The sequence below is a fragment of the Pleurodeles waltl genome, chromosome 7, assembly GCF_031143425.1.
Source record: "Pleurodeles waltl isolate 20211129_DDA chromosome 7, aPleWal1.hap1.20221129, whole genome shotgun sequence".
Lineage (NCBI taxonomy): Eukaryota > Metazoa > Chordata > Amphibia > Caudata > Salamandridae > Pleurodeles > Pleurodeles waltl.
The window spans coordinates 1054253405-1054280090 of NC_090446.1; the positions used below are offsets into that span (position 1 = coordinate 1054253405).

A 26686-nucleotide genomic window follows, 5' to 3' on the forward strand; every position below is an offset into this window, starting at 1 on the left:
TAAGTGTATTCTGAGGCTTTTGACGACGGTGTCCTCCCCCATCTATGCAGTAGTGACCCTCCTTCCAAAACCTAGTAAACCCCCTAACTTTTACACCTCATATAGGCCTTTGTCACTCCTTAATTTTGATATTAAAATTCTGGCAAAAGTCATCGCCTGCCTCTTCTGATACAGCATATAATCTTCGCCCTTCAAACTGGCTTTGTGCCACATCGCTCCACCACCATAAACTTGTGTACAATATTTGCAATACTGAAACAACTCACTCCAAATCTCCAAGCTGCTGTTGCCCTCTCAGACCCTTAGAAAGCCTTCAGTTCCCTCGAGTGGCCGTTCCTGAGGGAGATGCTTGATAAACTGGATCTTTTCCGGGGAATCTGGAACTTGATTTTACTACTGTAGGCCAGCCCTGTTGCTCGTCATAGACGTCTTTGATATATCCCGAGGCACCCAACAGAGTTGCCTCCTCTCTGCCCTCCTTTTTAGGGTTGAGCTTGCATTGCATGCGCTTGCGCATACGTTTTGCTTGTGAGATGCTTTAGGAGTCAGAAAAGGGCCCGGAGCCCTGTTCACGTCACATCAATTGTCTTTCATTGGTTCATGGGCTTGGCTGTTAAAATCTGCTTTCTTTCATTAGTGGAAGGCATGCATACATCATGCTTTTTCCGGTGGTTAGCCCTACTCGAAAACACGCAAGGCTCGCTGTTTCCTGGCCGGTTTGTGGACTACTTTTTATCTTTTGTTCGCAGCGCGATCTTGCTTGGCAGAAGTCGAGCGCTTTGCATAATATTGACAATGTTACATAGTTAATTGCACTTTTGACGGTGACGTAGATAATTGCACTTTTGTCGATGTTTCATTACGAGTGAACTTTAGCAGCGCAATTGCACTGTTTTTTTCTTTCAATGTGGAAAGAAAAATCCAGTTGGGAGTTTACAACTGCTAATAGCTGTAACTCGGAGAAATACAAGACCCTAATGCATTGCAAATGCTTGTTATTATTGCCATGGACCCTCTGATTAGACACTTTCAAGAACGACACCTCCACAGGGGACTCCTCATTCAGAAGGGCCCCATTCTGACACCAGCGTACACAGATGATATATTGCTGTTCCTGAGGGACCTTGCTCTGCATCTCGCTACACTCATTCGGGAAATTATCTGATATGGCCCACCCTATCCGTTCTGTTAATTAATTGGCATAACTCTTCTCGCTCACCAGCGTTACCACTCTCTGCCCCATAGAATATACCCTAAGGTGTTGGGACGATTTCCCCAAATATTTGGACATCTTCCTCCACCGCCAAAGAGAGGAGGTGAGTGATCTGCTCCAACAACGGCCCCACCATTAATACCATTTCCGCCCAAATTGACAAGTGGATCCACCTTCCATTATCTATAGAGGGTCGCATTGCAATTATAAAAATGGTTTTGCTTCCCCGTTTTCGTTATTTATTTCTAAATATCCCTGTACCATGAAATGTTTCCTTTTTTCTACAATTCGCACCTTACTAACATGTTTCATATGGGCCAGTCACCGTCCCAGAATCAAATGGGAAATACTCACACTTGCCTACTCGAAGGGCAGAGTTGGAGTGCCAGATCTGTACCTCTACTATTTAGTGGCTCAATGCCACTTTTCATTTTACTGGTATCGCTCGATGCCAGGCTCCCCTACCTGAAGCCCGGGAGACACCAGGTGGATTTGCTCCCACTGCCCACAATACTACTGAAGGGCATGCCTCAAAATCCTCGGGAAACCCATACTCATTCCACGACATGCTGGGTGTGGTCTCGACTCCGGAGATACCTCAGCTATGATATCTTATACTCACCAAGTATTCCCCTCAAAAGTAACCCATAGCTGCCATTGACACAGGAAGTCTTAGTGCAACCCATACTATCCACACATCAAATCTGTACGATAGGCGATCTTTTCACAAATGGCAAACTAGACTTACATTCCACCTCAATGGACCAATTAGTATGCCTCCAACTGCAGAGCACACTTAAAGAAAAACTACCGATCTTCCCTGAGGAGCCACCCAGTTTCCCCTCCTCACTATGATGAGTTCTACAGCAGACAACACTAAGCGGGTATAAGTCCTATACTGCTCCAGTCTTGAGTTGTGACCCATACCTCGCATCGCAGCACGTGCAGTTTGGGAACAGGATTTAAACTCTTCGATCTTCAATAAGTTGTGGCAGTACTGTTGCCTACAGGCTAAATTAGTGTCTATAAACAGTCAACATAAACTCCTCCATTATAAGTTTTTACTCCACACATACACCACTCCCCAGTCCCTGGCTCAAATTGACCCCTCTCGCTCTCACCAATGTCCCAAATGCACGACCAACCATGCTGATTTTTCCACCTTACATGGAATTGCACTATCATGCTGGAATATTGGCAAGATATTTTCACACATATATCCACTATGCTAGACCATATCATAGATCCTGACCCTGCCATGGCACTCCTGGGCTATATCAAGCCCCTTGCTCCACATCATAGAAGATTTGCGCCCATGGTGCTCCTAATTGATAAACGGTGTATTGTTATGGAGGCAGTGTTCAACGACCTACTGCTGATGACTGGCTAAATGACCTTACCTACTGTGATAGAACTACCAAACTTTATGCTTTATAACTGCCCCCTACAACCTGATCAAAGGATATTTGTCTCCCTTTCGTTCCTATTTATTGGTTCGTACTTAAACTGACTCAACTGATATTGAGTCGGTTTCTTGAAGTTGACTCCTCTTCTGGCTGTTGTGCTACACCTTGATCAAATGAACGTGATGCATGTGTGTGCTGCATCTTTCTATATCAATGATGTAATGCATGTTGGGGATTCCAGCTATGGTTGTTCTTTTTTGAGAAAAGCTAATAAAAAACATTAAAAACAAATTGTGTGTGTTACAGTGTGGTATTGTACTGGTAATGGTTTAGATCATGGGTACTCACTAACTTTTGCTCGGGGGCCAAAATTGCTGTATGGTTTGCGGCCAAGGGCCGCACTGGAGTGACAGTGGGGGGGGCGGGGCTTACAGGGGGCACAACCACCCCGCTATACGATAATGGCCGCCGTACGTAAATATAGAGGAGGGCCGCGGGAGCATGCGCAAAGAAGCCACTATTGCGCATGCTCCCGCGGCCCTCTTCTATGTTTATGTACGGCGGCCATTATCATATGGCGTTTGTCCGACGTGTCCGCGGGCCACCAAGGTAGGTCCGTGGGGCCGCTGGCGGCCCGCGGGCCGTACTTTGAGTACCACGGGTTTAGATGGTATATTAGATATATATTTTTTTAATCACATGAATGTCTGTAGCAGACTTTTCCAATTTGCCTAGTGTAATTTATTCAAATTGTGTGAATGAGGACACTGTCATCCCCCTGCCCGCACCCCCCCAACCACCCAAATGAACCGTTAGAACTGACCATTAACAAACTTTGCACGTAGGAGGTCAATGGATTAACAATGTTTCCACCTCGATCGTTACAGAGTGTTAATGGAGGTATTGTTAACTCCCATGCTGTGACTGATTAAGGGACTCGCGATTACCAGATTAACTCCAAGCGATAAAACTGGCAGTCCATGGAGGTAAAATTAAATCAGGGTGGCATTTCAGCTTTCACTTACCGGTAGTTTTGACCTGTATAATAGAAATCAAGCCAAAAATGTTAAAGGAGTGCTAAAAGTTTTTTTTTTTTTTTAATGTACTAAATCTCTTTCTGGTGTCATATGTGAAATGTTAATTTATCAAATTAATGAATTATTAACCAATTCTGCAAAAGTTCAGCTTTGTGTTAAATGCCACACCAAATTGTTAGTCAACATAAGAATATTATTGTAATTAAACTGTTCATCCAGACGACTATTGTTGCACTGGTCACTCGGATGCACATTTTTTCTTTGTAAACACAAATTATATAACTAGCCTTTTGGGACTTTGAACTGATCTGAAGGCTGTTTCCAAGGAGGTAATGAGAGAGCTAGAAATGCAGCCTCGCAGCTTCCTTTTCTGTAATTGGGGGTACTGCAATAAAAGATATAGGGCCTGATTACAACTTTGGAGGAGGTGTTAATCTGTCCCAAAAGTGACGGATATATCACCAGCCGTATTGCGAGTTCCATAGGATATAATGGACTCGTAATTCGGCTGTTGGTATATCCGTCACTTTTGGGACGGATTAACACCTTCCTCCAAAGTTGTAATCAGGCCCAAAAAGTATTCGAATAAGACACTAGTTCTGGAGATGTTACTCATTCTTGTTTCAGTAGACATTGTGAAGAAGAGTAAACATCTGGAAATAAATCAAAAGAAGATGGGTTGACTGAAGGTACCCTAGCCCCTATTTACTGTTCTGCAAAGGTTTTCCATAATAAACTAAATTAGGAACTTGTGAGAATAACACACATACTTCATCCCTAGAACAGTGATTGACAAATTTTAAAGATCATTTTAAAAAGTGGGGTAGTCCTACCATCCAGGGCAGAGTAACAGTTATTCAAGTGATAACATTTCCAAAGCCCATGATATAGGGCTATTTTTGTTACTTACCGAATAACAGGGCATGGCAGTTCCTTAGCTTGGGATAATAATTCTTTGTGAACTCATCTTGTATTATCACACATAAAAGAATGCAGGATGGCAGAAGCTATGGTTTATACATCGTGCTGCCATCCCTATGCTGACAGAGAACCTTCTGACTCCCTGAGCCTCTCTCCTGAACACAACCTTTGTTTATTCCGAAGGAGATTAGATTCAACTCCTTCTTTACAAGTGTTCACAAGATCTGTCTAATTTAGTTTGCCTCTTTCTGACTCAGAGGACAAATCTTTACTATATACAAGCAAAGTATACAGTGTCTAATTCTCAAGATATACTTTTAGTTAGATTGATAAAGGAAAGGGGGAATGAGTTTTAGAAGTGAGTTTCTGAATTTGGTTCAGGGTTTTTGGTTAGAGTACACCTTGTCATGTAGGCTCTCGAGGCCTTTATTACAAATCAGTATTTCGTGAAGCACTAATCCATTTCATAGTCGACCCTAAGGCCTGTTGTAAGGAATTATTGATTATATTAATCGTCTCGACATTTTATAAAATAAGAGACCCTGAGATGGCTTTCTAATGATATTAAATATGTTCAGCTGGAAACATGATACAATAACTAGTGCTGGTTCTGTACAGCTGTAGCTTTGAAATTGGTTGTAACCACAGTTCCTACTTGCTGTTATGTAACACAGAGATTTATCATTGCTTACACAGGATGTGGAAGAACTATTGGATTTCGTAAATGCACTTGATAATTTGACTTAATAAGTATTCAAGACCAGAGGGCTATGAGTTAATGGAACTTCTAGAACTTTATCAATCAAAACACTGTCAAACAGTGGGCAACCCAGAACAGTGTCAGGTTTTTCTAATCAGGTTGTAGCTGCTAAAATCAGTAATGTGGACTTTGAATGAGTGATCTAACAATCTTTAGTCACAGGTAGTGAGCATGAGCATTTCATTGTTGTTGCTGGGGACTTTAGTGTTATTGTGGTTCCATGTTTCCACATTAAATAGCTTGGTGTATATGTAATCAAATGCTGATGTATTTTTGGGGCAGGCTAAGTATTAATAAAAGTCAAAAAACTCCTGTCCTTTTGTAAAGATTTCATTTGTGATTTCTTAATGACTGGGTAAAAGTACACCCGACAAGTTTTGCTGTTTTATGTCATTAATCAGCATAGAATAGCAAGAGGTTATGATTTTAGCTTATCTAGTTTATTTCTGAATTTTGATTGCTAGTCGTTACTTACCCAGCAGGCTCCAGTATTTTCCAGTTTTGTGTCCCCACACCTATTTAGACATTTGAAAAGCGGTGGGGTATCAAAACTACTGGGGGCGAAGAATATGCCATCTACATTTGTAACTTGTTGTGAGCAAGATGTCTTAGCCCTTTCTCATAACATGAGTAATGCCATGCCCTGTCAGCACATATTTGTAGAATTTGGCTCAAAATAATGTGGTTTTAATTGCAGAGAGATAGACAAACGTTTTGAGAGCCCCTGAATCATCAATGAATCTTTTACACACTTATTTAGTAGGAAATGTGAAGCTTATACCCAGAAAAGGCATAAACGTAGCAATAAGTTATGTTTACATTTATTTATGATCTATTAAAAATAAAGATGTTGTTATAAAATTAATTTAAATCAATGTAATTATTTTGTTCCATTAGTTATCCTAATTTATCATAAAATAATATTTGTTTTGTTGATACATATTTTTAACATTAAACACATGTACATATATTTTTACATTATTTTCCGTGGGGTTTTATTTTAAGTCCCTGTATCTGAAGTACATTTCTGTGGGTCCTTTTTGGCTAGAGTAACTTTAGGCTGCAAGTTTGTGAATAGCAAAGGGTTTACACTTTTGTGGGTCGGTGTCTGCCCCTCCTTAAACCCCTTGTTGTTAAACTCTTAAGTTCTTCCCTTTTAGTAGTAGATTTTGCCTATTCTCCTTCAACTCCTCCTGGTGTGGATTTCCATTTTAGGTGTGTGAATTGCATTTTATAGTAAGTAGTACTACTGTCCTACTTTACATACCACAAAATGCAGTTTGTGACTCGGGCCCAATGTACATTGTATGTTTTCTCTAAGTAAAGAACTGTTGTGAAGGAATGGCTTTATAGAGAGTAATAGGACTAGTGGCATGGACTTTGGCTGATTACAATCAGCAATGTGTTTCCGCTGGCTGGGACCATCAAATTATCTTTATCTTAGTGGTATCAAAATGCAGTACATGTATCCAAAAGCCTTGAAACAAGGTTGCATGTCAAGAAGTTCTCTGTGAATATAAGGAGCTGTAGCTCAGAAGCATGGTCAACGGCCTTTGGTGTCTTAAGCCCTCAACAAGACGTTATCTGGGAATATTCAGAGCTCTTTAACAGCATCATCATAAGTGTATACGAGAGAGGTTTTTTGTTGACTGACAAGGACTAGATAGTTGTGACGGAATATTTTACATATTGTCTGTGTAGAGGCTTTGTTGCATTTGATTTGATTCTTTATGCAATTCTGTAAGTTGTTGATTACTTTGGTTTGAAATCAATTTTAAAATGTTTCTAGAAAAGGCCTTTAAATTGGTGAGTACAAATAATTCCCGCTTTGCCCTGAGCAGTACCCAGTTATGTGTTTTGTATGGCTGCTAAGGTTCTCCAACACAGCAATGGCATTTTTAAGAAGTAGGACTGAATAACTGTTGGCATTCTAGAAACTATGTTTTAATGACTTCAGCCCTGCAAGGGTGGGGGGGTGGGGTTTAATGTCATACCTCTTAAGTGTAACCCCTGCTCTCTGCTGGTAAAAGCTCCATGGCGGAAGTCTATTCACCGCCCACCTTCGATTACGAAGGCATGGTAAGCAACGGAGAGCTTCATTTCAGTCGACAGAACTAAATACAGGTTTTACTGTTTTACCATTAGTGCCCATATTTGGAGATTTAGATGCCAGCTTCTCACTTGTATATTCAGAAAGCCATGGTATTAGTGTGTTAGCACAGCAGGCTTGATCATGCAGTAGTAGACACAGCATAGTGGCTGAACTGTTGACGCAGCTTGCTGTACATTTGATGTCAATAGCAAAAGAAATGTAACCGATTCAGATTCACCTGTGATAATTTTGAAAATCAATTTAATGTGATAAAGGAACTGTTGATAGCTGTAGACCAAAGGTGGCAGGAGCACATGCCAGCCGAAATTGTATGACGACCATCAAATATAAAGAGGTTGAGGTCTATTGTCCATGATCTGGAGAAGGGTAGAGGAGAACTGTGCATCAGGGCTGGGTTTTCACATTGATCAGTTCAGATGGCAACGCAGCAGGATTCATTTAAGGCACACAAATGGAAGAGTGCAATCTCTCAATAGCGATTTAAATGATCAGAAATTCACTTTGGGCAAGACATATGGGATAGGTGTGTCCTATTGAGAAACCGACTAGATGACAAAATGCAGACCTCAACAAAGATACTGAAGTGTTGTTTGTCAGACAAAATGATATTAGCAGTTAAATATTGGGAAAGCTACATCACTGAAGTTCTGGCATATTTGTTTGAAAAAATAAGAGAGAAAAGTGTAATTTTTAAATCTATGCCAGCAAACAGAAGTATAATACCTGCTAATTTGGTAATATTCTCCCTTTCGATGACTGGTCTTTCACTTTACATACTGAAATAAAATAGCCATAGCTAGATAGAATTACTCTAACATCAGTCGCCACTTGAGACAAATGTATTTGCTTTCAGTTCGAATTTCAATAGAGTCATAATTGATGGAAATACATTGAAAAACACTGTGGATATGAATGACCTATTTTTATCGTTGTTATGATTAAAGTTATTGTTCAGCAAAGTAAATATAGAGCTTGCATGTTTTGTATTACTTTCTGTAAAAGGATAATGCTTTTTGTGATTAAGCTTGCATTTTTTTGTATAGGTGTATCTTGTTCCAAAGAATTTGGCTCGAAAGCGTGTCTGGAATAAAAAGTATCCGATTTGTATTGAACTCGGTAGACAAGATGACTTTATGTCTAAGGCCCAGACAGATAAAGATAATGAAGAAGAAAGGCCTCCCACAGAAAGAGTTGATCTTGCTAATGAAGAAGGCAAGAAAACAGCTCCTTTGCAAGATGGCGGAAAAACAGGTGGCCAAAAGGACCAAGTGCTTTATCTGTTTGGAAGGACCGGCAGGGAGAAGGAGGACTGGTTTCGCAGATTTCTTCTGGCCTCCAAGTCCAAATCAGAACTGAAGAAATCCAGTAACCTCCCTGGAAGTAAATCAGGTAAATGAATGCACAGTACATTTTTGAGATTTCCATATGGATGTATCATTATATATCTCCAGTATTTCTAATTTAGGCATGAATTTGCACATTCTTTTTTGTATTACAAAGACATGCATGCTTAGTGCCCTTCCCCCCCCCCTTAGAATAGCAGTGCCACACATCCAAGGGCTAGGGATCAAGTTACATTGTACAGCCATTGGAACAGACACACGTTTCCTTCTTTGCACATACCAACAATTGATGATGTGGTCAGGATGTAGGTCATTAACGCGATGACTGCCATGCGCTGATATTTTTATTTTGTTTATTTTATCTAATAGAGACTTCTAGCAGCAGATTCCTTACTTTAGAATATTCCCCACATGTCAGAATGGGTCCAAAGGTTTTCGAGCAGTACCCTATGTGCACTGGTATTTGGCGTTGTTCGGTTCACGTCTGCAACGTCGTCCACACCAGAAGTGACATGCATGACTGATGTCAGTTTTTTCTTTCTGTGCTAGTCAGCGCAGGTCCCGAGAGAGCTACCCCCAGTCAATATTTGACTGATTTTTTTTTTTTTTTGTACTTTAGTCGAGGCTTTTTTCAAGATTTACATCTCCTGGTGTGTTAGGGATTTCCCCTAAGATGCCAACAGGCTTTAACCCATGTGGTGCCTGTCACAGGCAGATGTCTGTGGCAGACCCTGATTTAGTTTGCCTCTGGTGCTTGGACCACAACTCCAAGACCTGCAAGGACTGCCGTGCCATGAATCCCAAGGGGCTGAGGGAACGGTCCCTCAAGCTCCTCACAACTTGACGTCAGATTACTCTGAACCGCTCTCGGTAGCACAGAATGTCCCAAGACTGCTCGCCAAGCTGTTCCCGACAATCGTTCTCGATGAAAGTTGTCGGGTAAGTCCCACAAGGAAAAAAGGTCAGTGTTTTTCAACTTCTCAGGGCCAGTCCAGGTCATCTGACCTGGCACAGAGTGTTGGAACTCTAGGCTTCACTCTGTGGTGGAGCCTGTGCCAGGGCCCTCTCCATCCCTCCCAGAGTTTTTCAGAGTTGGAGCGATCCCTCCCAAATCAAGGAGTTTTATGAGGCAGTGTACCTCATATTTGGGTGGCCTAACCCTCTGTGGTGCCTTCAGGTCCAGGGGTATAGGAAGCCCCCCTTTTGGTTCTCTGCTGGCTGGTTCGCCATCGGCTCCTTGGATTTGGTGTAGCACCCACCCACCTTCCTCAGCACGCACTCCAGACGCTGCCAATGCCCAGCAGTGGTGTCTGCCCCATCGTTATACCCAACTCTAACTCTGTGTTGCCCGACTCTGGTGTAGACAGGTGCCATACCCTCCGGGTTGGAGCCAGTGACTTTTTATTTTGACAGGCCTGCAGAGGGTGACGTTTGGGAGGGGTCAGAGGACCCTTATGGTTAACTGGTATGAGAAACTGGTAGATGCCAGTGGTTTGGACACCTCACCAGAAACTGCCCTTGTCTCTCCCCATACAGTGGCTATAGAAGAAGATGCCTTATTTGCAGTGGTTGTGAAGAGAGCAGCTGTGGTCTTGGCCCTTCAGTTGCCTGCAGTAGCAGTCAAGATGACTGTCTCGACTGAGGAGCTTCACCCGGGACTCGCCCCTTCTGAACCTTTACTCCCCTTCGATGAATGTCCTCCTTTGGGCCTGTGGGCAAAAGTCCTGCAGAGGGGCTCTTGTGCACAGGACAATTGCCCACTGCCATTGCACCCCTCCTGGGGACTGCAGTTTCCTCACCCAGCACCCCACCCCTGAGAGCTTGGTGGTCAAAGCCATCACTTCCAAGATCAGTCACCGCACGTTCCCTACCACTCCACTGGGTAGGGAATCTAAAAGGCTGGATACAGTCAGTAAGAGGATTTTCTCTTCCGCCAGCCTAGCACTGCAGTGGGTGAACACCTCGTGCCTTTGGGCAGATACCAGCACACTTTGTGAGATTCCGTTGTGCAAGTGCTGCCCATGGTCTCAGAGGAGGCCCAAGCCATACTCTCTCAAACAATTGCTGATGGGCGAGATACAGCAAAGTCCACCATTAGCTGTGGACTTGACACGGCAGACTCACTGGGCAGAGTGATTTCATCGTCAGTGGCCCTGAGATGCCATGCCTGGCTAAGAACCACTGGCTTCTGTGGGAATGTCCAAGCCTCGCTCATGGACATGTCCTTTAATGGCTCTCGTCTCTTTGGTGAGTAAGTAGACTCTCCACTGAAGCGCTTTAAGGAGAGCAGAGCTATGCCCAGGTCCTTGGGCCTGCCCATGGTTCCCCGCCATCGCCAGTCTACCTTTCTGCCCTTCCATAGCTATGGTAGGGGATACCAACCACCTCATTTCCTACCCAGTCACCAAGGCCAACAGGGTTCCCAGACCTTTTGAGGCTGTGGGTGCAGCTCCCACATATCACATGGGACCAGCAGCCAGAGATCGCGTCAGTCCACCGCACCCCAGCATCTGCAGTCACCATATCCCTTTAGTTCACCCTTATACCACCAGAGGCACCCAGATTCATCATTACCTGCCTCACTGGAAGTCAATAACATCCGACGAGTGGCTTTTGCAAAGAGTCCAGAAGGGCTACTCCATCCCCATTCTGGAAACCCCTCCATCCATTCTACCCACTTACAACTGGCAGATGGAGGACCAACCATATCTCCTCGCCCTGTCAGGAAGTGTTATCTCTTTTGGCTAAATGATCCATTGAGTGGGTGCTGGCATTAGACGTAGGTCATGGTTGCTATTTGGTTGCTATTCCTACTACCTTCTGGGCCCCAAAAAGGGCAGAGGCCTTCTTCCTGTCCTGGACTTGCGCCTTCTTAACTTCTTGCTGAAAAAGGAGAAGTTCAAGATGCTCGCGTTAACTCAGGACCTGTCTGCCCTGGAGACTGGATGGTGTTGTGGACTTGCAGGATCCATATTCCCACATTCCTGTCCTGCCAGCTCCTAGGTGTTGTCTGCGGTTCACAGTGGGCCAAGATCATTTTCAATTTACCATGCTCTCCTTCGGTCTCACCAGCTCCCCTAAGATGTTCAGGAAAGTGATGGCTGTAGTTGCGGAACATCTGTGGAGATCAAGGGTTCCAGTCTTCCCCTTCCTTGATGATTGGCTGTTGAAAGCGGGCTTTCTCCAGGCAGTCGTCTCCCACCTCCATACTACAGCAGATGGCCTGCATTTGCTGGGATTCACTACGAATGTGGAAAGCCACACCTGACTCCCTCTCAGATGCTCTCTTTCATCGGGCCGTTCTGGACACAGTGCGATTTCAGGTATATCCTCTGAAATGGCGAGTCCAAGATATTCATGCTATCATTCCGATGTTTCTAGGCTTCCAACCAGCTCTTCCTCTTGCAAAAAGCCATATAATCAGCTGTTTTAAGCTTCCCAACACCATGGATTTATTGAACAGCAGAAAGCTGTGAACAGTATTAGTTCTAGTGCCTAAACTTCCCATCAAATTTGATGTTTTACATGGGATTATAAATGTATTATTTTGCTTTTCATGAAAAGGTGTAGCTGGGAAATGTTAAGTTTAACAGTATAAAAAATAAAAACTACAACTTTTACTTGTGGTAACGTTTTAAGGCATTTTACTAAAAGTGCCATCCCAAACTAAGAATAATTGTATTTATTTTCATCTTCTGAAAGAGCATGGTGTTTCAAAGTCACAGAGGACTAAGCTATTGTCCTGACATTTCGCTAGTAGAACGTTGGCAAATACATTACATTCAGTCAACGTCCTTGTCTACTAATTTCAGACTTGGCCCAAAAATCAATCAAAAGCTGTTGGATCTGCAGGAGTTGTTATCCCCAATGTTGCATTGGGCTTTTCTGACTACTTCCTATTTGTGAACAAGACTCTAAATGAGACGTTGAAAGTGACCTTCTAACAAGAACCTTTGTTAGAACTTTACCGGAGAGTTTAAGTGCTCCAAAGGCAAAGGGAATTCAGCACAGATGGAGGCACACTGGGCGTGAACTTTGATGTCTTTGAAGCCTAGTGGACTGCAACAGTGAAGAGCATCCCAGAGCTATTCCCCACCGATGCTCTCTTTCATGCCAGAGAAGGGTGAGGTTACCCATAGACTCCCTGCTGCGTCCGGGCTTCCCTCTCTTGAACCAGTATGTTGATGCTGGAGGTTTTGTTCCACGCCCTCGTCCAGGCAGGGCTTTTTACTCATGTTTCTGCCTAATCGCATACAAAAGCAACTGTTGACCCATTTCGGATCTGAAGACTTGAACATAATGTTGATGAAGGAGAATTCTACAGCTTGCAGATTGATTCATTTCCACTGGTTAGGAAATTAAATTCAACTTATCATTTTATCCAATAAATGCCTGAATTGCTCCTCCCCTCCCCACCCCCCCCCCCCCCATGTAGCTGCAAGTAAAAACCAACCATTGTGAGATGTACCTATCGTTGTGATCTCAGCACACGTTGTTGGCTATTTGTAGGGTAACCTCTGTCAGGAGAAGGGACTTACAGTTTTCTATGATTACCCTCACTCATGGTGCAGTAAATGTTTCGCAATTGATTACTTCTCTTGGAGTACTAGCAAAAATGCTTCCTGCAACTTATTTGTTCTAGTAATAGATGTGTTTGCGCTGAGGAATAATTTGGTTAGTGTTGTAAAGTAAATTAAGACAAGTATAAAGCTAGAGGGGGAATCCCGAGCTTTACCTTTCCAATCTTCTGAAGAGAGCCTGCCGCGAACCGTAAAGGCGTCACTTTCCTCTTGGAAGAAGCGCCCTGGCCTGTGTTGGAAAACTCCCTTCACCAGCTGAGGGTCCTTGCATTAGTCCTATGGACAGCCGCGACTACTATCACAGCAGCCACAGCTACTCACAAAGGTAAGCTGTGCGCTTAATTACTGCCGCGGCTGTAATGTAAAAAGTCCCCAGTGGCGTGCGAGGTCCTGACGGTGCCAGGTGGGTATGACATGTAGGTTGCACAGCTTAATATAACTCAGTAATTTCAGTGTTTAGGTTTTACTTTGTAAGGACACCTTCACGTCGTTTTTTCACTGGCATTTCTGAGGTTTTCTACAAGCAAGTGGTATTTTAATACAAGTAATGGTAACCCTAGCTCCCGATTAACAAAGTCTCTCCAGTCAATGTGTGTGTTTTTTAATTATGTACTTATCCCTGTCCCATCTCAACAAAAGCCTCTGTGCACGGCTTATGCAATTCGCATCGACAAGTTTGTGCAGCATTGGTTAAATGATTAAAAGCTTCTTTTTCTGTCCTTTAATTCATCCAGTTACTCAGCAATGACCCTGGATCTCTTAGCTGATCAAGACAAAAACCTCATATGAATGCACATGATTTCTAGCGTAGAACTATGGGATGGTTACAGGACTATCCACTGTCCTGAGCAGTCTCTGCGTTTAGTGTGTAAGTCAGCACCCAAGCCGGGACCAGGGCCGGCTTTAGGGTGGTGCGACCGGTGCGGTCGCACTGGGCGTGGACCTGGATCGTGTTTACTGACCTCGAGGCTAATAGGGGGCGCTGTGTTTAGTAATAGCTTATGATTTAAAAGCACCTGCTTCGGAGTTATTTGTGCGTCCAGCTTTCAAGCAGCAATACAAAAAAGTCAAGATGACTCTTGTGATTAATGTCCTAGGAGAGGGAGAGAGAGGATTTTTTCCATTGGCAGTTTTCAATGCCATAATGTAGCGCGCAGGGTTCGTATGGCTGCTGCAAAGAACACATAAAGGTTGGATCTTTTCCATCTTGATGGGTGGTGCGTCCCCTAAAGTGGAGGTAGTGAAACTGCCAATTTCCACAGTGGGTCCATTTCTGAGTTTAGTCGCTAGTACAAATTCACCTGTAAAATTGAATCTCCTACCTCTTCCAGAAGACTGAGGGCATGTTGACCTCTTACTGTTCTATGGTTTTCGAACTTCTCGGCCTGATTTCCCTGTTCCACACCGAGGTCACACATTTCAAACGCTTTAAGTTGTTTCAAAGTTAACCTTGTGTCCATCTGAGTTTCCAGTATGAGGATTATCTCATTTAATTTGTTGTGTTTTACATCATTCCTCAAGTTCTTTGCAGGGAGCAAACTGTAGAGATGGTTAGGTGGGACAAAGATTCCTCACTTTCCTCCGCTTTCTTGGAAAGAATTGTGTTTGTTCCCCTCTGGTTGGGGAGTTTTCTTAGTGCCCAGAGAGCCTGTAGTGTTTTTCACAATTAATAGCTTACTGTGAAGAGCATTGTTAGAGATACTATGACTTTCCTCTCTCTGATGTTAGATATCAAATCCTGAAGGAGAATTAGACAGCTTTAAGTCAACGGATCGCATGAGCCTGGTGATTTTCATATAGAGTTGTCTGTCATTAGCTTATTGATGGATCTTGATGTTGATGTCATTAAGTAGTGTTTATTGGTCTTCTATGTGGAGGTTGACCCAGTATATCGCCTGTGCTCTCCTCTGGAAAAGGGATTGTGGGAACCTGAAAATCGCATCCAGTGGTTTAATAATACGGGCCCTATAGGCATGTGTTTTAACAAAGGGAAGCCACCAGATTACCATAGAGAGAAATCATATTTTATCTCTGTGTGCATAAAGTAATATTAGGCCGGCAGAGAATGTGAGCCCTTATGCTACTCACAATAAAATATGCTATTTAATTCAAGTAGATATTCCTGGGCACAGAATAGTAGGCCTGGCAAAGGTTAGGTCAAACTCATTTATCAGTGTGGCCTGCGCAGGCATGAAAGGCAGAATCTATTTGCAAACGTGTAGAGGGTGAGGGAGGTACACAGTGCTCACCCATCAGGAGACACTAAGAACAGGGTACAGAAAAGGGCAACAACTTTGGGGTTTCACACTCAAGCAGATGGAATCACTACACACCTCTGTTAGGAGAGGCGCCCTATATGATTACCAAAGTCTAATTGAAAATAAAACAGTGATTGGTACAAAGGAGAAGATTTGTTTGTCAATAATAGTATCAATCTCGTAATACTGTTATTTACTGACTTTTTGTGTTGCGCTTTGAAGCAGAAGCAGCAGTCTTTGTGGCAGAAGGTGTCTTAAAGGTGGTAGTTGTGGTTTTGAATGATAATCCGTTTTCAGGGGGCTTTCGGATCAATGGATTATTTCTAATATGTCTGTAGTGTCTTCATAATGAGGGCCTAGTCTGGGCACATTATTATAGAAATACTTCTGTTTCCTTCAAACAAATATGCAGTGTTCTAGGGAGAGAATGCCATGTTCATTGCAGACTCCAACCTGGCAAAGTTCCCAAATATGGATCAGTCTTTAAGTAATTACAAACACAAAGCCATCTTTGTCAGGAGAGAAAAGGTAAGTGGGAGTGGGAAAGTTGAGCAGATGACATTGTCCTCCTTTATCCCACAGGTGCCGGCAAAGGGGTAATCTGATAAGGATGTGAATAGTGGTATATGAGGTACCACGAAGGTACTTTGTCTCTGAAGATGCTTTCAGTTTGTTTACTGAATGTTTCCAAGAACTGAAGCCTCCGACTTGATGACACTTTTGTTTGGGTTTTTTTTTGTTGTGTGTTGTGTTTTCTTTTTTTTTTTACCTAATGCCAGTGTAGTTGTTTGGATAGAACTTTTATAGTGGATTCAGCCCCTTTAAAGATTCCCTGATCAAGGTTGTGCTCTGTGCAGAACCTTTTTAAGTCACAAAATCTTCTTGGGAGATCTGAACTGTGGCCTTTCAGACCTCAGTAATTTTTGTTTGTTTCAAGAAGGGCAGATCATTGAAGATTTTTGTGTAAACTTGGTAACATGGGAAACATAGGCCCTGATTAAATCTTGGCCTGAAATTTCAGACTTCTGCGCAAGTCCTTGTTTGCACAGAGGTCGGGATTATGAACTGTGATGTGTAGCACCCTCTGAAACTACCAGGTGGAATAAAGTCTGCTGCTCTTCAATTTATTCCCCAAGTACATATTGGCAGGTCAAAATTGCAAATACTTAAGGGGGTGGCGGGGGAGATAAGCACAAAAAATATGAGACATTCAGCTTTTGATGCACAAATCGCTAACATCTGAATGTTAATATTATGCCCCAATTTGAAGAGCTTAACTTGCATCATATGCACTATTCATAGTACCCAGCAGTTACAAAACAAGTTTTATTACGTGCACTAAGTACTGCATCCCACAACAGAGCACTTGTAATCAGGTCCATTGAGTTAAATGAATGAAAAAATAGTTTTGTTTTATTAGCAAAATCACTGGGTTTTTGTGATATTGCTTCCGAATATTACAAGAATATGTGTCTTTCTAAAATGCCAGGACCTAGTAAGTGTTGCAAGATACTGTGGGATAAATATTTTTGGGCCTTCTTCCTTTTCCTCCCGAGGACACCAATCACAGTCAATAAAATATATGAAGATACAGCACATGATTTGGTAGCTGGGCTTCTACTGTCTGGAACTCTGCCTCCAATTTGTAGGGTGACATTTTTAGGGGCGAGTGCAAAGCGCTCCGTCCCCTGTAGTAATCTCTTTTTGGGCTTCCAACCACCCCCATGTCTCGTCAGTCACTTTCATTGGTTCGTGGGCTTCCCTTTTAAAATCCGCTTGCTTTCATTTGTGAAAGGCATGCATACGTCATGCCTTTTCCGGTGTTTAGCCCATCTACAAAGCACTGGTAAACTACTAAAAACATACGAGGCTCAATGTTTTCAGCATGGTTTCCGGACTACTTTATCTGTTTATTTTCAATGCAGCGTGATCACGCTGGGGTTTACATAGCGCGATCGTGCTCGTTTTTTCTGTTTTCAATTTCAGCACAATCGCGCTGCATTTTACATAGTGCAATCACGTTGCGTTTCTTTTCTTTTAGTGTGTGTGGCAAGAAAAGTCTGGGTAGGAGATTACAACGCTAATTGCTCTAACTCATGCAAACGCGAGACCCATTGCATTGAAAATGCTTGTTTATCCTTTTTGTTTGTCTTCTCTAGGGCTCATCTCATGCCACAGCAGGACCAACAGCCAGTCTGGCATTCTAACTCACTCACGCAGCAGCAGTAAAGGAAGCCTGGATGAAATTGTGTCCCAGACAAAACCAAAGGAGTTGGCAGGAAGCGTGCGACAGAAGATCCTCTTGGACTACAATGTCTACATGGCTAAATGTGTTCCACATGAAGATCGAAGCCCAGCAGCTAGTCCAGTGAACAGTGCTGAGAGTAGCCCCACAGCTACGAAAAAGGTTAGGAACCAGGAGGGGAAATATTCCAGTCTAGCTAAATACACTATTGAATAACTTCTGTCTCTGTACGTATTTATTTTTACAGTTTTCACATGGCTAGCGCTGTACAAATAATTAGGGTAGGGCAAAGGTTCACTATCTTCTACAAAGAAGGAGAGTGTCAAGACGGTGGCATTGCAGGAAGAGGAGAAAGAGGGTGTATCTATCTGTCTGTCTGTATGTCTATCTACCTGCCTGCCAATCACTAGACCAGCCCTTACTTTGTGTGAGTTTACGATTTTTTGCTATTCACAAAGGGATTTACAAGTAGTTTCTTTACCAGTGCGGAAAGAGAGGACTGTCCTATCTTTTTATTTGCGAAGACTCTCCCCTCATAATTCCCTTGGTAAATAATTTTGTGATTACCTAACTATTGTAAGCTCACATAGAAGTTTGTTTACTTTGTGAATCTGGCCCCAGAGTCTCTGCCTCCTTTCTTTGACCTTTCGATTGTTACTCAAATTAAGCGTTCAGTGTTTGCCCACAAGGATGCTAACTTTTAGTCATAAAACGTGCCTGCGATGGATGTCTGTTCTGTCAGGTTGTTGTGCGTGTCTATAGCTGGGCTAGAATTGAACTATACATAGAAGCTACCGGCTGTCCAACTTTTGGACAGAATTTGAGCCACTGCTTGATGTTGGTAGAGACAGTCTTGCTTTTGTTTAAAGATAATTATGGTTCAGTTTTTGGGTTGAATATTCATTTTAATCACACATGAAACGTGTACTGTTGTGTAGTGGATTGTCCATGAAACTGCAGTCGTGTCTACGGGGGTTAAAAAATACACAGCTAGGCCAGCTATCGATCTTGAAATACACAAGCATGTCAGACCAGTGCTGCAGAGCCTGCACTCCCTGCCTTTCTTGCAGGGGGTGTCAAAGCTTAGACTTTGGGTGTAACTTAATGAGTAAATAAGATCTGCGTTTTTGCTCTGTTACGTTCTCACCTTTCATGATCACAGGCACTCAGTTTCCAGGTCTTTATTTTTCTCAGTTGCACATCTCCAGGAAATACCTACAATTAAATTCCAGCACTCAATGGCGTTTTTTCAAAGATTTTCGAAAATCCTTATTTTTTGTCAGGTGTTGCTCTCCATTTTTGATAAATCACAATCTTCACCTTCTTCCAAGTAAAGTTCACAAGCATGCTACGAACAGCGTGCTCAAACGTAAATTGCCCGTGTTGCTGCTTTCCTTTGACATCTGGTTCCTGTCTAGAATTTCTCATCGACCACACTTGGGATTTTCTTAAGTGAATTATGCTGGTGAAATGAAAACATTACTTTTGCAGAATGTTTTTTTTATCAGTGTATATTTTAATTCCATAAACATAGATGTTTGTTCTGGATGCAAAACTGGGGAATCAGTACTAATGAATTGCTTAATTGTGACTCCTACTATTTACATCTGTCACAATTGTTTGGAAAGGAAAAAGAGTGACTGAGGGCACCTGACCTCTCTAAGCAACCTGCTGGAAGTCATACCCTGTCAGCAGCGTTGATGGCCTTTGCATAGCCAGGTGTTATAAAACCTGGCTTCTTCATAACACCCCGGCCTCGCTTCGAAGTAGTAGCAGAATGGTATCCAGTATGAAGGGACCACATCCCTCATAATTCATCTTCCCGGGGCATAATTTACCTAGGCCTTAGTAGCAAATGGGGAAAGAGGCAAAGGCTCTTACTCTTTGGAACTTTCTACACACCTAATATCCATACATCAGCCACCCTACAGCATATTCAAATGGACATTTAAATCGCTTTCTACAGCCACCTAACAAGTTCACTCTAACCACTGAAGCCCACCTCCTATAAAGATTATATCATCCCATTTTATATATAAGGGCTTGCCCTCAGACTGATAATAAAAGTATCATCATTGTATCTTCCCTACTTCATGTCTTCTCTGATGAACATGTTTGCTACTTCCCCATCACGCCTTCCGTTTCTCGTCATACAGAACACAATCTCCACTCAGCTCCATGTCAAAATCAATTGCAATGCTGCGCTGCAGACCTACCAGTTTGGATTTAAACCTCAGTGTAGCACAGAGAAAGCAATGGTCCAAGTGTTAGAGAACACCCAGCAGGTCACCTTCTGTTCTTAACCTCTAAAAAACCCTCAACACCATCAACCACCAAATGCTGCTAGGCATCTTGCAACACAGAATGTGAGTTGATGAGACCGCCCTTCAGTTGTTTAAATCGTACTTAAATTACAGAGCAGCTGTACAGATACGACTCTTCTGGTCTGGGCCCATCCCCGTTATTTGTGGTATCCCTCAAGGGTTCATCTTCCCTCCAGTATATTTCAATCTCTACGTACAACCCCTGGATAACCTCTAACAGACAGTGACTTCAAAGTCCACTGTTATGCCAACAAGTCCTAGCTCTCCCTAAGAATATTATCACATGACAACATAACTGGCCAAGGGCCTGTCCCCCATGTATCCAAGGATGAATGTACTGGAGCTATTTCATGTGTGTCCAGGCGCTAAACCCAGCCATGACTGAATTCTTCCTCATTGCCAACCTCAACAAAGAAACCCATGTCCAAAGTTGGCTATATGAAAAGAAGCTAGCAGCAAGCGCCTTGCTTCCATATTGAGAGCCGCCTCAACTTTAAAAAACAATTTGCACACAAAAGTAAAACTGTCCGCCACAAACTCTCAATACTCCAAATCACTTTCCTCTCAAATGGTAAGTTCATAATAGCCAAATGTAGACAAATTAATGAATCATTGTAGGTGCATGCCTGCTGAGTAACACACACTTCCAGATCATCCAAACTAAATTTGTGCTCATGTTGTGGTATGAGAAGGCAATACAACACTGAAAGACAAGTAAGCTGGCTGCTGTAGTGTTAATCAGTGGAGGCAACACTGTATTTGTTGGTATCCCCGAGAGACAACCTCGCTCCCAAGAACAGAATCGTCCACCGTGCAAACGGAAACCTTTTCAAAAGCCTGTGCAACTTCAACCAGATAAGATGCTCAGTCAACAGCTCATGACTGTATTCCTTTCACTGCTGCATACTTCTCAAAATCGGCTGCATCATCTACAAGGCAGTGATTGAAGGCAGTAAAAAAACAACTGATTACAGCTCCAAGCTAGCATCTTCTTCAAGACCTGCTGCGTCAAACAAGTCAGAAATGGCACCCTGCATACTTTTTAAAATATATATAACGCTTTTAAGTTTTATTCTGTAATATAAACCATGAAAACTGTAACAATGTTAAACAGACAGACATTTCCAGTCACACTACACATTATCATTATCATCAGAAAACGCTGCAGCACCCCTTACATCACTATGCCACTACTGGGGCCATGAGCTGAGTCGCTGTTCGTACAGAGTGGCAGAGCATCCTGGCATACCCAACCTTCGTGTCTCGCTTAAAGTTAATTCATTACAACATATTACATAGGGCCTACCTCCCCCCAGACAAAAGTAACCGCTACTTTCACCATACAAACGCCATTTAGCCTAGTTGCCTCTTACCAGATGCTGATGTCCTCCATATATTTTGGATTTGACCTGCACTCTCACAATACTGACTGGCCATGACAAACAACTCTTTTAGCCCACTGTCCAGGGCACCCCTCTCTTCACACATGGTAGGTGTGCCTGCTGGGGTATGTTCCAACGCACCAAAAAGAAGGAGGTGTCTGCGTGGTTCGTGGGCCTGGCTCTTTTTCTAGCCAGATGTTTAATTTCTCGCAGATGGAAGTCACTCACCCATCCTCAACTCTCCGCCTGGGCCAACTCTATGGGTGCCTGGGCTCAGGCTAAGAGCCCTGCCCTGCACCAGCAAGTTGATAGACGCCAGTGTAAGTACTCTATCTCTGTTGGCCGGGACTGTCTGCTTACAGAGCTACATTCCTCCTTGAGAGATGATAACCTTCCTCCTTGAATACATTACACCTAATGCCCAGCCGCGATTCTTAGTTTCCCCGAATGGTGTCTTCATTTTTGAGCGTTATTGTCCATTCCTCCATTTCAAGGACCGGTATTTCCATACATTGTACCAGCTGCGCAGGTATGGGCTAGTTCTTTCGTTCGAAGTTAAGATATGTTCTTTCTTTTTATTACTCTAGCAAACATATGGCGTCTCCAATCTGATGCTGTGGTCGCACACTTCTATTAACTACTGTTCTGCACACCTCTGCATTATCTGGTATGCCTTTAATGGGAGGGTATTGTTTAACGGTGCTGCTAACCGTATGCTCTACTCGTAGGCTACATGTTACACTGTATCAGTAAAACAATAAAAATGCTTAATAATTTTTTATTTTTTTAAAAATCGCTATCATCAGAAAAACGAGACGGATATAGAAGACTGCCCGAACAAAAATCAGGATTTATATACACAATAAGTGTCCCCCACCCTCTCACACCCCACTGCAGAACCACCACTCGGCAGGTCTTGCTTATTGAGCATCTCTTGCCTTGTCGAGTGGTTCTAAATATTCATTCCATACCTCTGAATTCCCTCTAACCCCACACTTTTTCAAATTTTTGGGGGCACCATCTTGCCTTATATAGTCTTCTCAACAAGCATACACCAGTCCATATTTGCTAACCACTGTTCCAAACTCAACTTCTGAGCTGCCCCACGGTCTGACTATGTCTCTCCTGCTTATCATCAGGGCAACGTTGCATATTAAAAGCGTGTACAGCACCCTGCATACTTAACTTGGCAAAGAGACTAATCACCTTAGGTGGACAGTGCCACATCTGAAGCCAAGATACTGCTAGACTGGAAATACAAAACTGCAAAAAGAGCGAGCCAGAACAGCAGCTTTTTAATTTACTCTTCAAGGATCTGCAACCACACCTTCAACACCTTCCGAGCTGCCTCTGGCCTCCTGCAGTACAGAAAGCAACTGAAACCTTGCCTGTTCAAAGAACACAGCCAGAAGTATTCTGCCTTTCTGTAAACGATCCACAATCATACATCGTGGCTTCTACCTGTGTTCAGTTCCCGGTTTCTTTTTGGTTAGGTTTGTGCCCTAAAGATACCCATACATGCAGGCTGCTGATATTGAGAGTTCATGTGTTTTGTGAAATGTGTAGTAACAGCACGAGCAGACTAGCCCCTTTAGTGCCGTCACTCCCATTTGACCTACCATCCGCATCCATGTCAACTGTATGTACACCTTTAAATTGTACCGTGCTCTGCTTCTTTGTAGCTAGGTTCATGCTATAGAAGTTCACATACATAAATGATGCAGTTCCACGAATCAACAAACTGTGGATCATGAAACAGAAAAACTATGCTAAATAGAGTGACACGTTTGTACTCGTATTTTAGAACTGATGTCTGCCTACATGTTACATTCTTGTGACTGGGCCTTGTGTACAGAGGATATTTTTTATAGAGCTGTGTGAATCCAGTGTAAGTTTTAGAAGCACAAACACATTGTTAACTCCAATGCCAAGATCTGTTCCAGAGTCCTGTTGGGCTTTCATTGCTCCAACAATGCTGCCATCACAACTCAACTTGAACACTCATTATAACCCATTGTTTCAAATATACATCTTAATTGCATTTACATAATATGCACCATGTGTGCACATAATCACCATGTACTGTTAATTAGCTCTGGTGTGGGGTTGCAGGAGCTTCAGTCGGTGTGTAAGAACCTAAGTACCAGCCCAGAAGGGCAGACATGAGGTGATCGACTTAGGTCCCTCCCCTCTGGCCGGGTGATGGGAATATTTCTCCTGGAGGGCCCTAACATGGAAAGGGTTTCCTCAGGAAAGGAGACAAGAGCAGACCTTAGGATTGGTCAACCAAGCACGTCTTGTTTAACCTAATGGTGTTCAGATTTTCCAAGCCCTCCTGGTCTTGGGCTATCTGTACAGTGTGAGGCAGACAGTGCAGATGAAGAGGAGTTGATGGAAACCCAGATCTGCTGGTTTATGGTTGGTGGGTCACTGCTGATAGTCCTACCAACCTTAGTTTAAGGGATAGGCTCTATGAAGGATCCCATTGCAAGAGCCGGGGTGGTTTTTGCCCCCATATCAATCAAACAGCCAGATACCCATCCACAGGTCCCTGTCTGCAAACCCAAGTACGCCCTAATGTTCTATGAATACAGGAGGGTGGAGCTGCTCGTGCCTGCTGACATAACCCTGCTGTCACCTCACCTCTTCTCTGTTTGTGCCATAAGATAAGATGAGGTGAGATGACACTAAGAATCTGTTCAGGGTGCTGGTGGTGGGCCAGCCCTGAGCAGGAGGCAGGAACACCATGATTAGGCAGTAGCTTGTCTCCCCAGTGATAGACCAGAGATCTGTGATAAGCTGTATCAGTGTTCCTCCTTGGTGATTGCTATCCAGATGGCCTTGGAATGCCCTTACTGTAAATGTGTGAAATGAATTATGGCCCAGTGAGTCAACAAGAGGGCTTGCGAGGGGTCAGTGCTCTGCCAGAGCACAGCTAGTCAACGACGCGTGGCTGCGGGGAAATGGGTGTTCACGGGAATGGAGAAACAGGGTGCACATGAGTAAAAAATCATGTTCAAAATTGTTGTGAAGAACCGATCTGATATTCAACCAGATCAAGGGAGATATAAAAAGTGCGCCATATGATCCCGAACGGAGTACGTTGTCTACCACTGATCAGTCCTGCAACTCGCTAAGCTCCTGAGCTCTGGTGCCTTCCTTCCCCGTGCAGCGCGCGCGCCGCCTTCCTAGGTCCGCTGCACATTGTGTCTCCGATGAAGGGCCGTGGTCATCTTCCGCGGCCTGGTTGGGCTCTGTGCACACCCCTGCCGCTATTACTCCACCTGTACTCACATCGGCTCTCTGTCCTGCAGTAACCGGAGGGTCCCGGTCTCCGCACTTCAGCAGAGAGCGCAGAGCGGCCTGCAGCCGGGCTTCAGTGAAAGGCAGTTACCGCTCTCTCCTACCCTCGGATAATATCCGGCTCTTGAAAACCATGGTTACCGGGCACGGGCCTGCCAGTACTGGCAACTAGCATGACCTAAAAATCTGTATTTGCTAACACCGTTTTAATAAGTAAAAACAAGGAAATTAACTTGTCAAAAGGCTGTTGTCACGCCGTGCTTTCATTTACTCTTCACATTAATGATAAATTATGCATTACCAATGCCATTGGCAACCGCAGCAAGCTCGAATCCCACACCATATTACATGTTCTTTTTATAGCGTTGCTGGGGAGACAGTGTGCTACATCGCACCTTCATAAAATCTTTTAGAATGTTGAGCCACTCTGACCAACTAGCCCTGCCCGCCCAGCAGAGGACTGCTCCCAGTGTCTTTTATTGAAAGTAATTTTAAAGGGCCTTTTATACTAGGAAAGCATCCCTGCAATGTCTGTCATTTGCAGACCTACCAACTCACAGGGTGCCACTGCGCGTCACACAAAATGGGAACTTCACACAGTCACTGGATTAAGAATCGATGTCGGAAGTGAGCACAGAGTGTGGCGGAAAACCCTATATGGAGTTGAAAAGATTTTAGGTTGGGAGGACAGCATTTGGGATACGATAGGGAAAAGCTCCGATTTTGATTTCACAAGAGACATTGCAGCAGAATTGGTCAAAATATCTGTTTTCACTGTTTGATATAAGAAGGTGAATGTTTTCCCCGTGTTTTCTGCATTTTGGTCCACATTTTCAACCACTGCCTTGCAAGTGTAGCGAGGGACTTTTCCCATCAATTCATTTTCTGTTGTAAGGCATTTGACAAAATTGATATTTTATGAGGGTGACTGAACTGGAATGTATGCAGCTCCATTGACACTTTGACATGCTGATAATCTTTTCTGTATACTCTTATTTGACTGCTTCTGATTTATGATTTGTTCTGAGAATAAAAACGAGGAATGCAATAACTAATAGGAACTTACAATCAAGAACAAGGGGCTCTTTGAAGGTTAAACTTAGAGAAGATTTCTGAGCTAGAAGATTGTCAAAGCAGGGTAAGTACAGGAAATGCTAGGATTGCTACCGCCAAGCACGCCCAGATGTCCGTGTACACGGAAATAGCCCACAGGTGAATTAGAGATGGGATGCATCCAACACGTGTGGCAAAGAGAGGACTAGCATGATCAGCCCATCATATTGAATGCTCTTCATACTATAAAATGTTGCAAGGCTAAGCCCTCTTTTTGAGGAGAGCAGTAACTGTACATGCACCACAAATTGAAAGATGTATTGTCTGTTCTACTCCCGGTTCCCATCTCACGTTATGTTGTTAGAATGTATTTGTAGAGTGGTCGTATACAGTTGCTTCTTATCACTTTATTAAATGCCAGAAGTGGCTTAATTATCAAGAAGCCAGGTTTTCAGCGGGTATCTAAAACAGAGCAGGTTTGTTTCTGCCTGCATTGTTCAAAGGGACAGAGTTCCCCAGTTTGGCTGCTACTTTGTTAGAAGCAAGGTTCGTAAGTGATTGTTCTGGGCCTAGGAGTGACAAGAAAGATTTGGTTTGTTGTTGTGAGGGAATGTAATGGATGATGAAAGGAAAATGTATTGGCCTCAGATGTTGGTGGAACAGAGTATTGCATGTGGCAGATCTGCTGCCAGCTCCACCGTTGTAAAAACCATTGCATTGAGAGAGTCATCCGCTATATTCTTGGAGG

General features: G+C 43.3%; 1 protein-coding gene across 2 annotated transcripts in view; it reads left to right on the forward strand.

Annotated features, from left to right (window-relative positions):
- The window catches only part of TEX2 (testis expressed 2), a 465912-nt gene that overhangs the window by 265377 nt on the left and 173849 nt on the right, over positions 1-26686 (forward strand). For both annotated transcript variants that reach the window (XM_069199934.1, XM_069199935.1), the window contains exons 4-5: positions 8494-8839; positions 17791-18038. In XM_069199934.1, coding sequence (XP_069056035.1) covers positions 8494-8839; positions 17791-18038 — 594 coding nt within the window. The remainder of the gene's footprint in view (positions 1-8493; positions 8840-17790; positions 18039-26686) is intronic.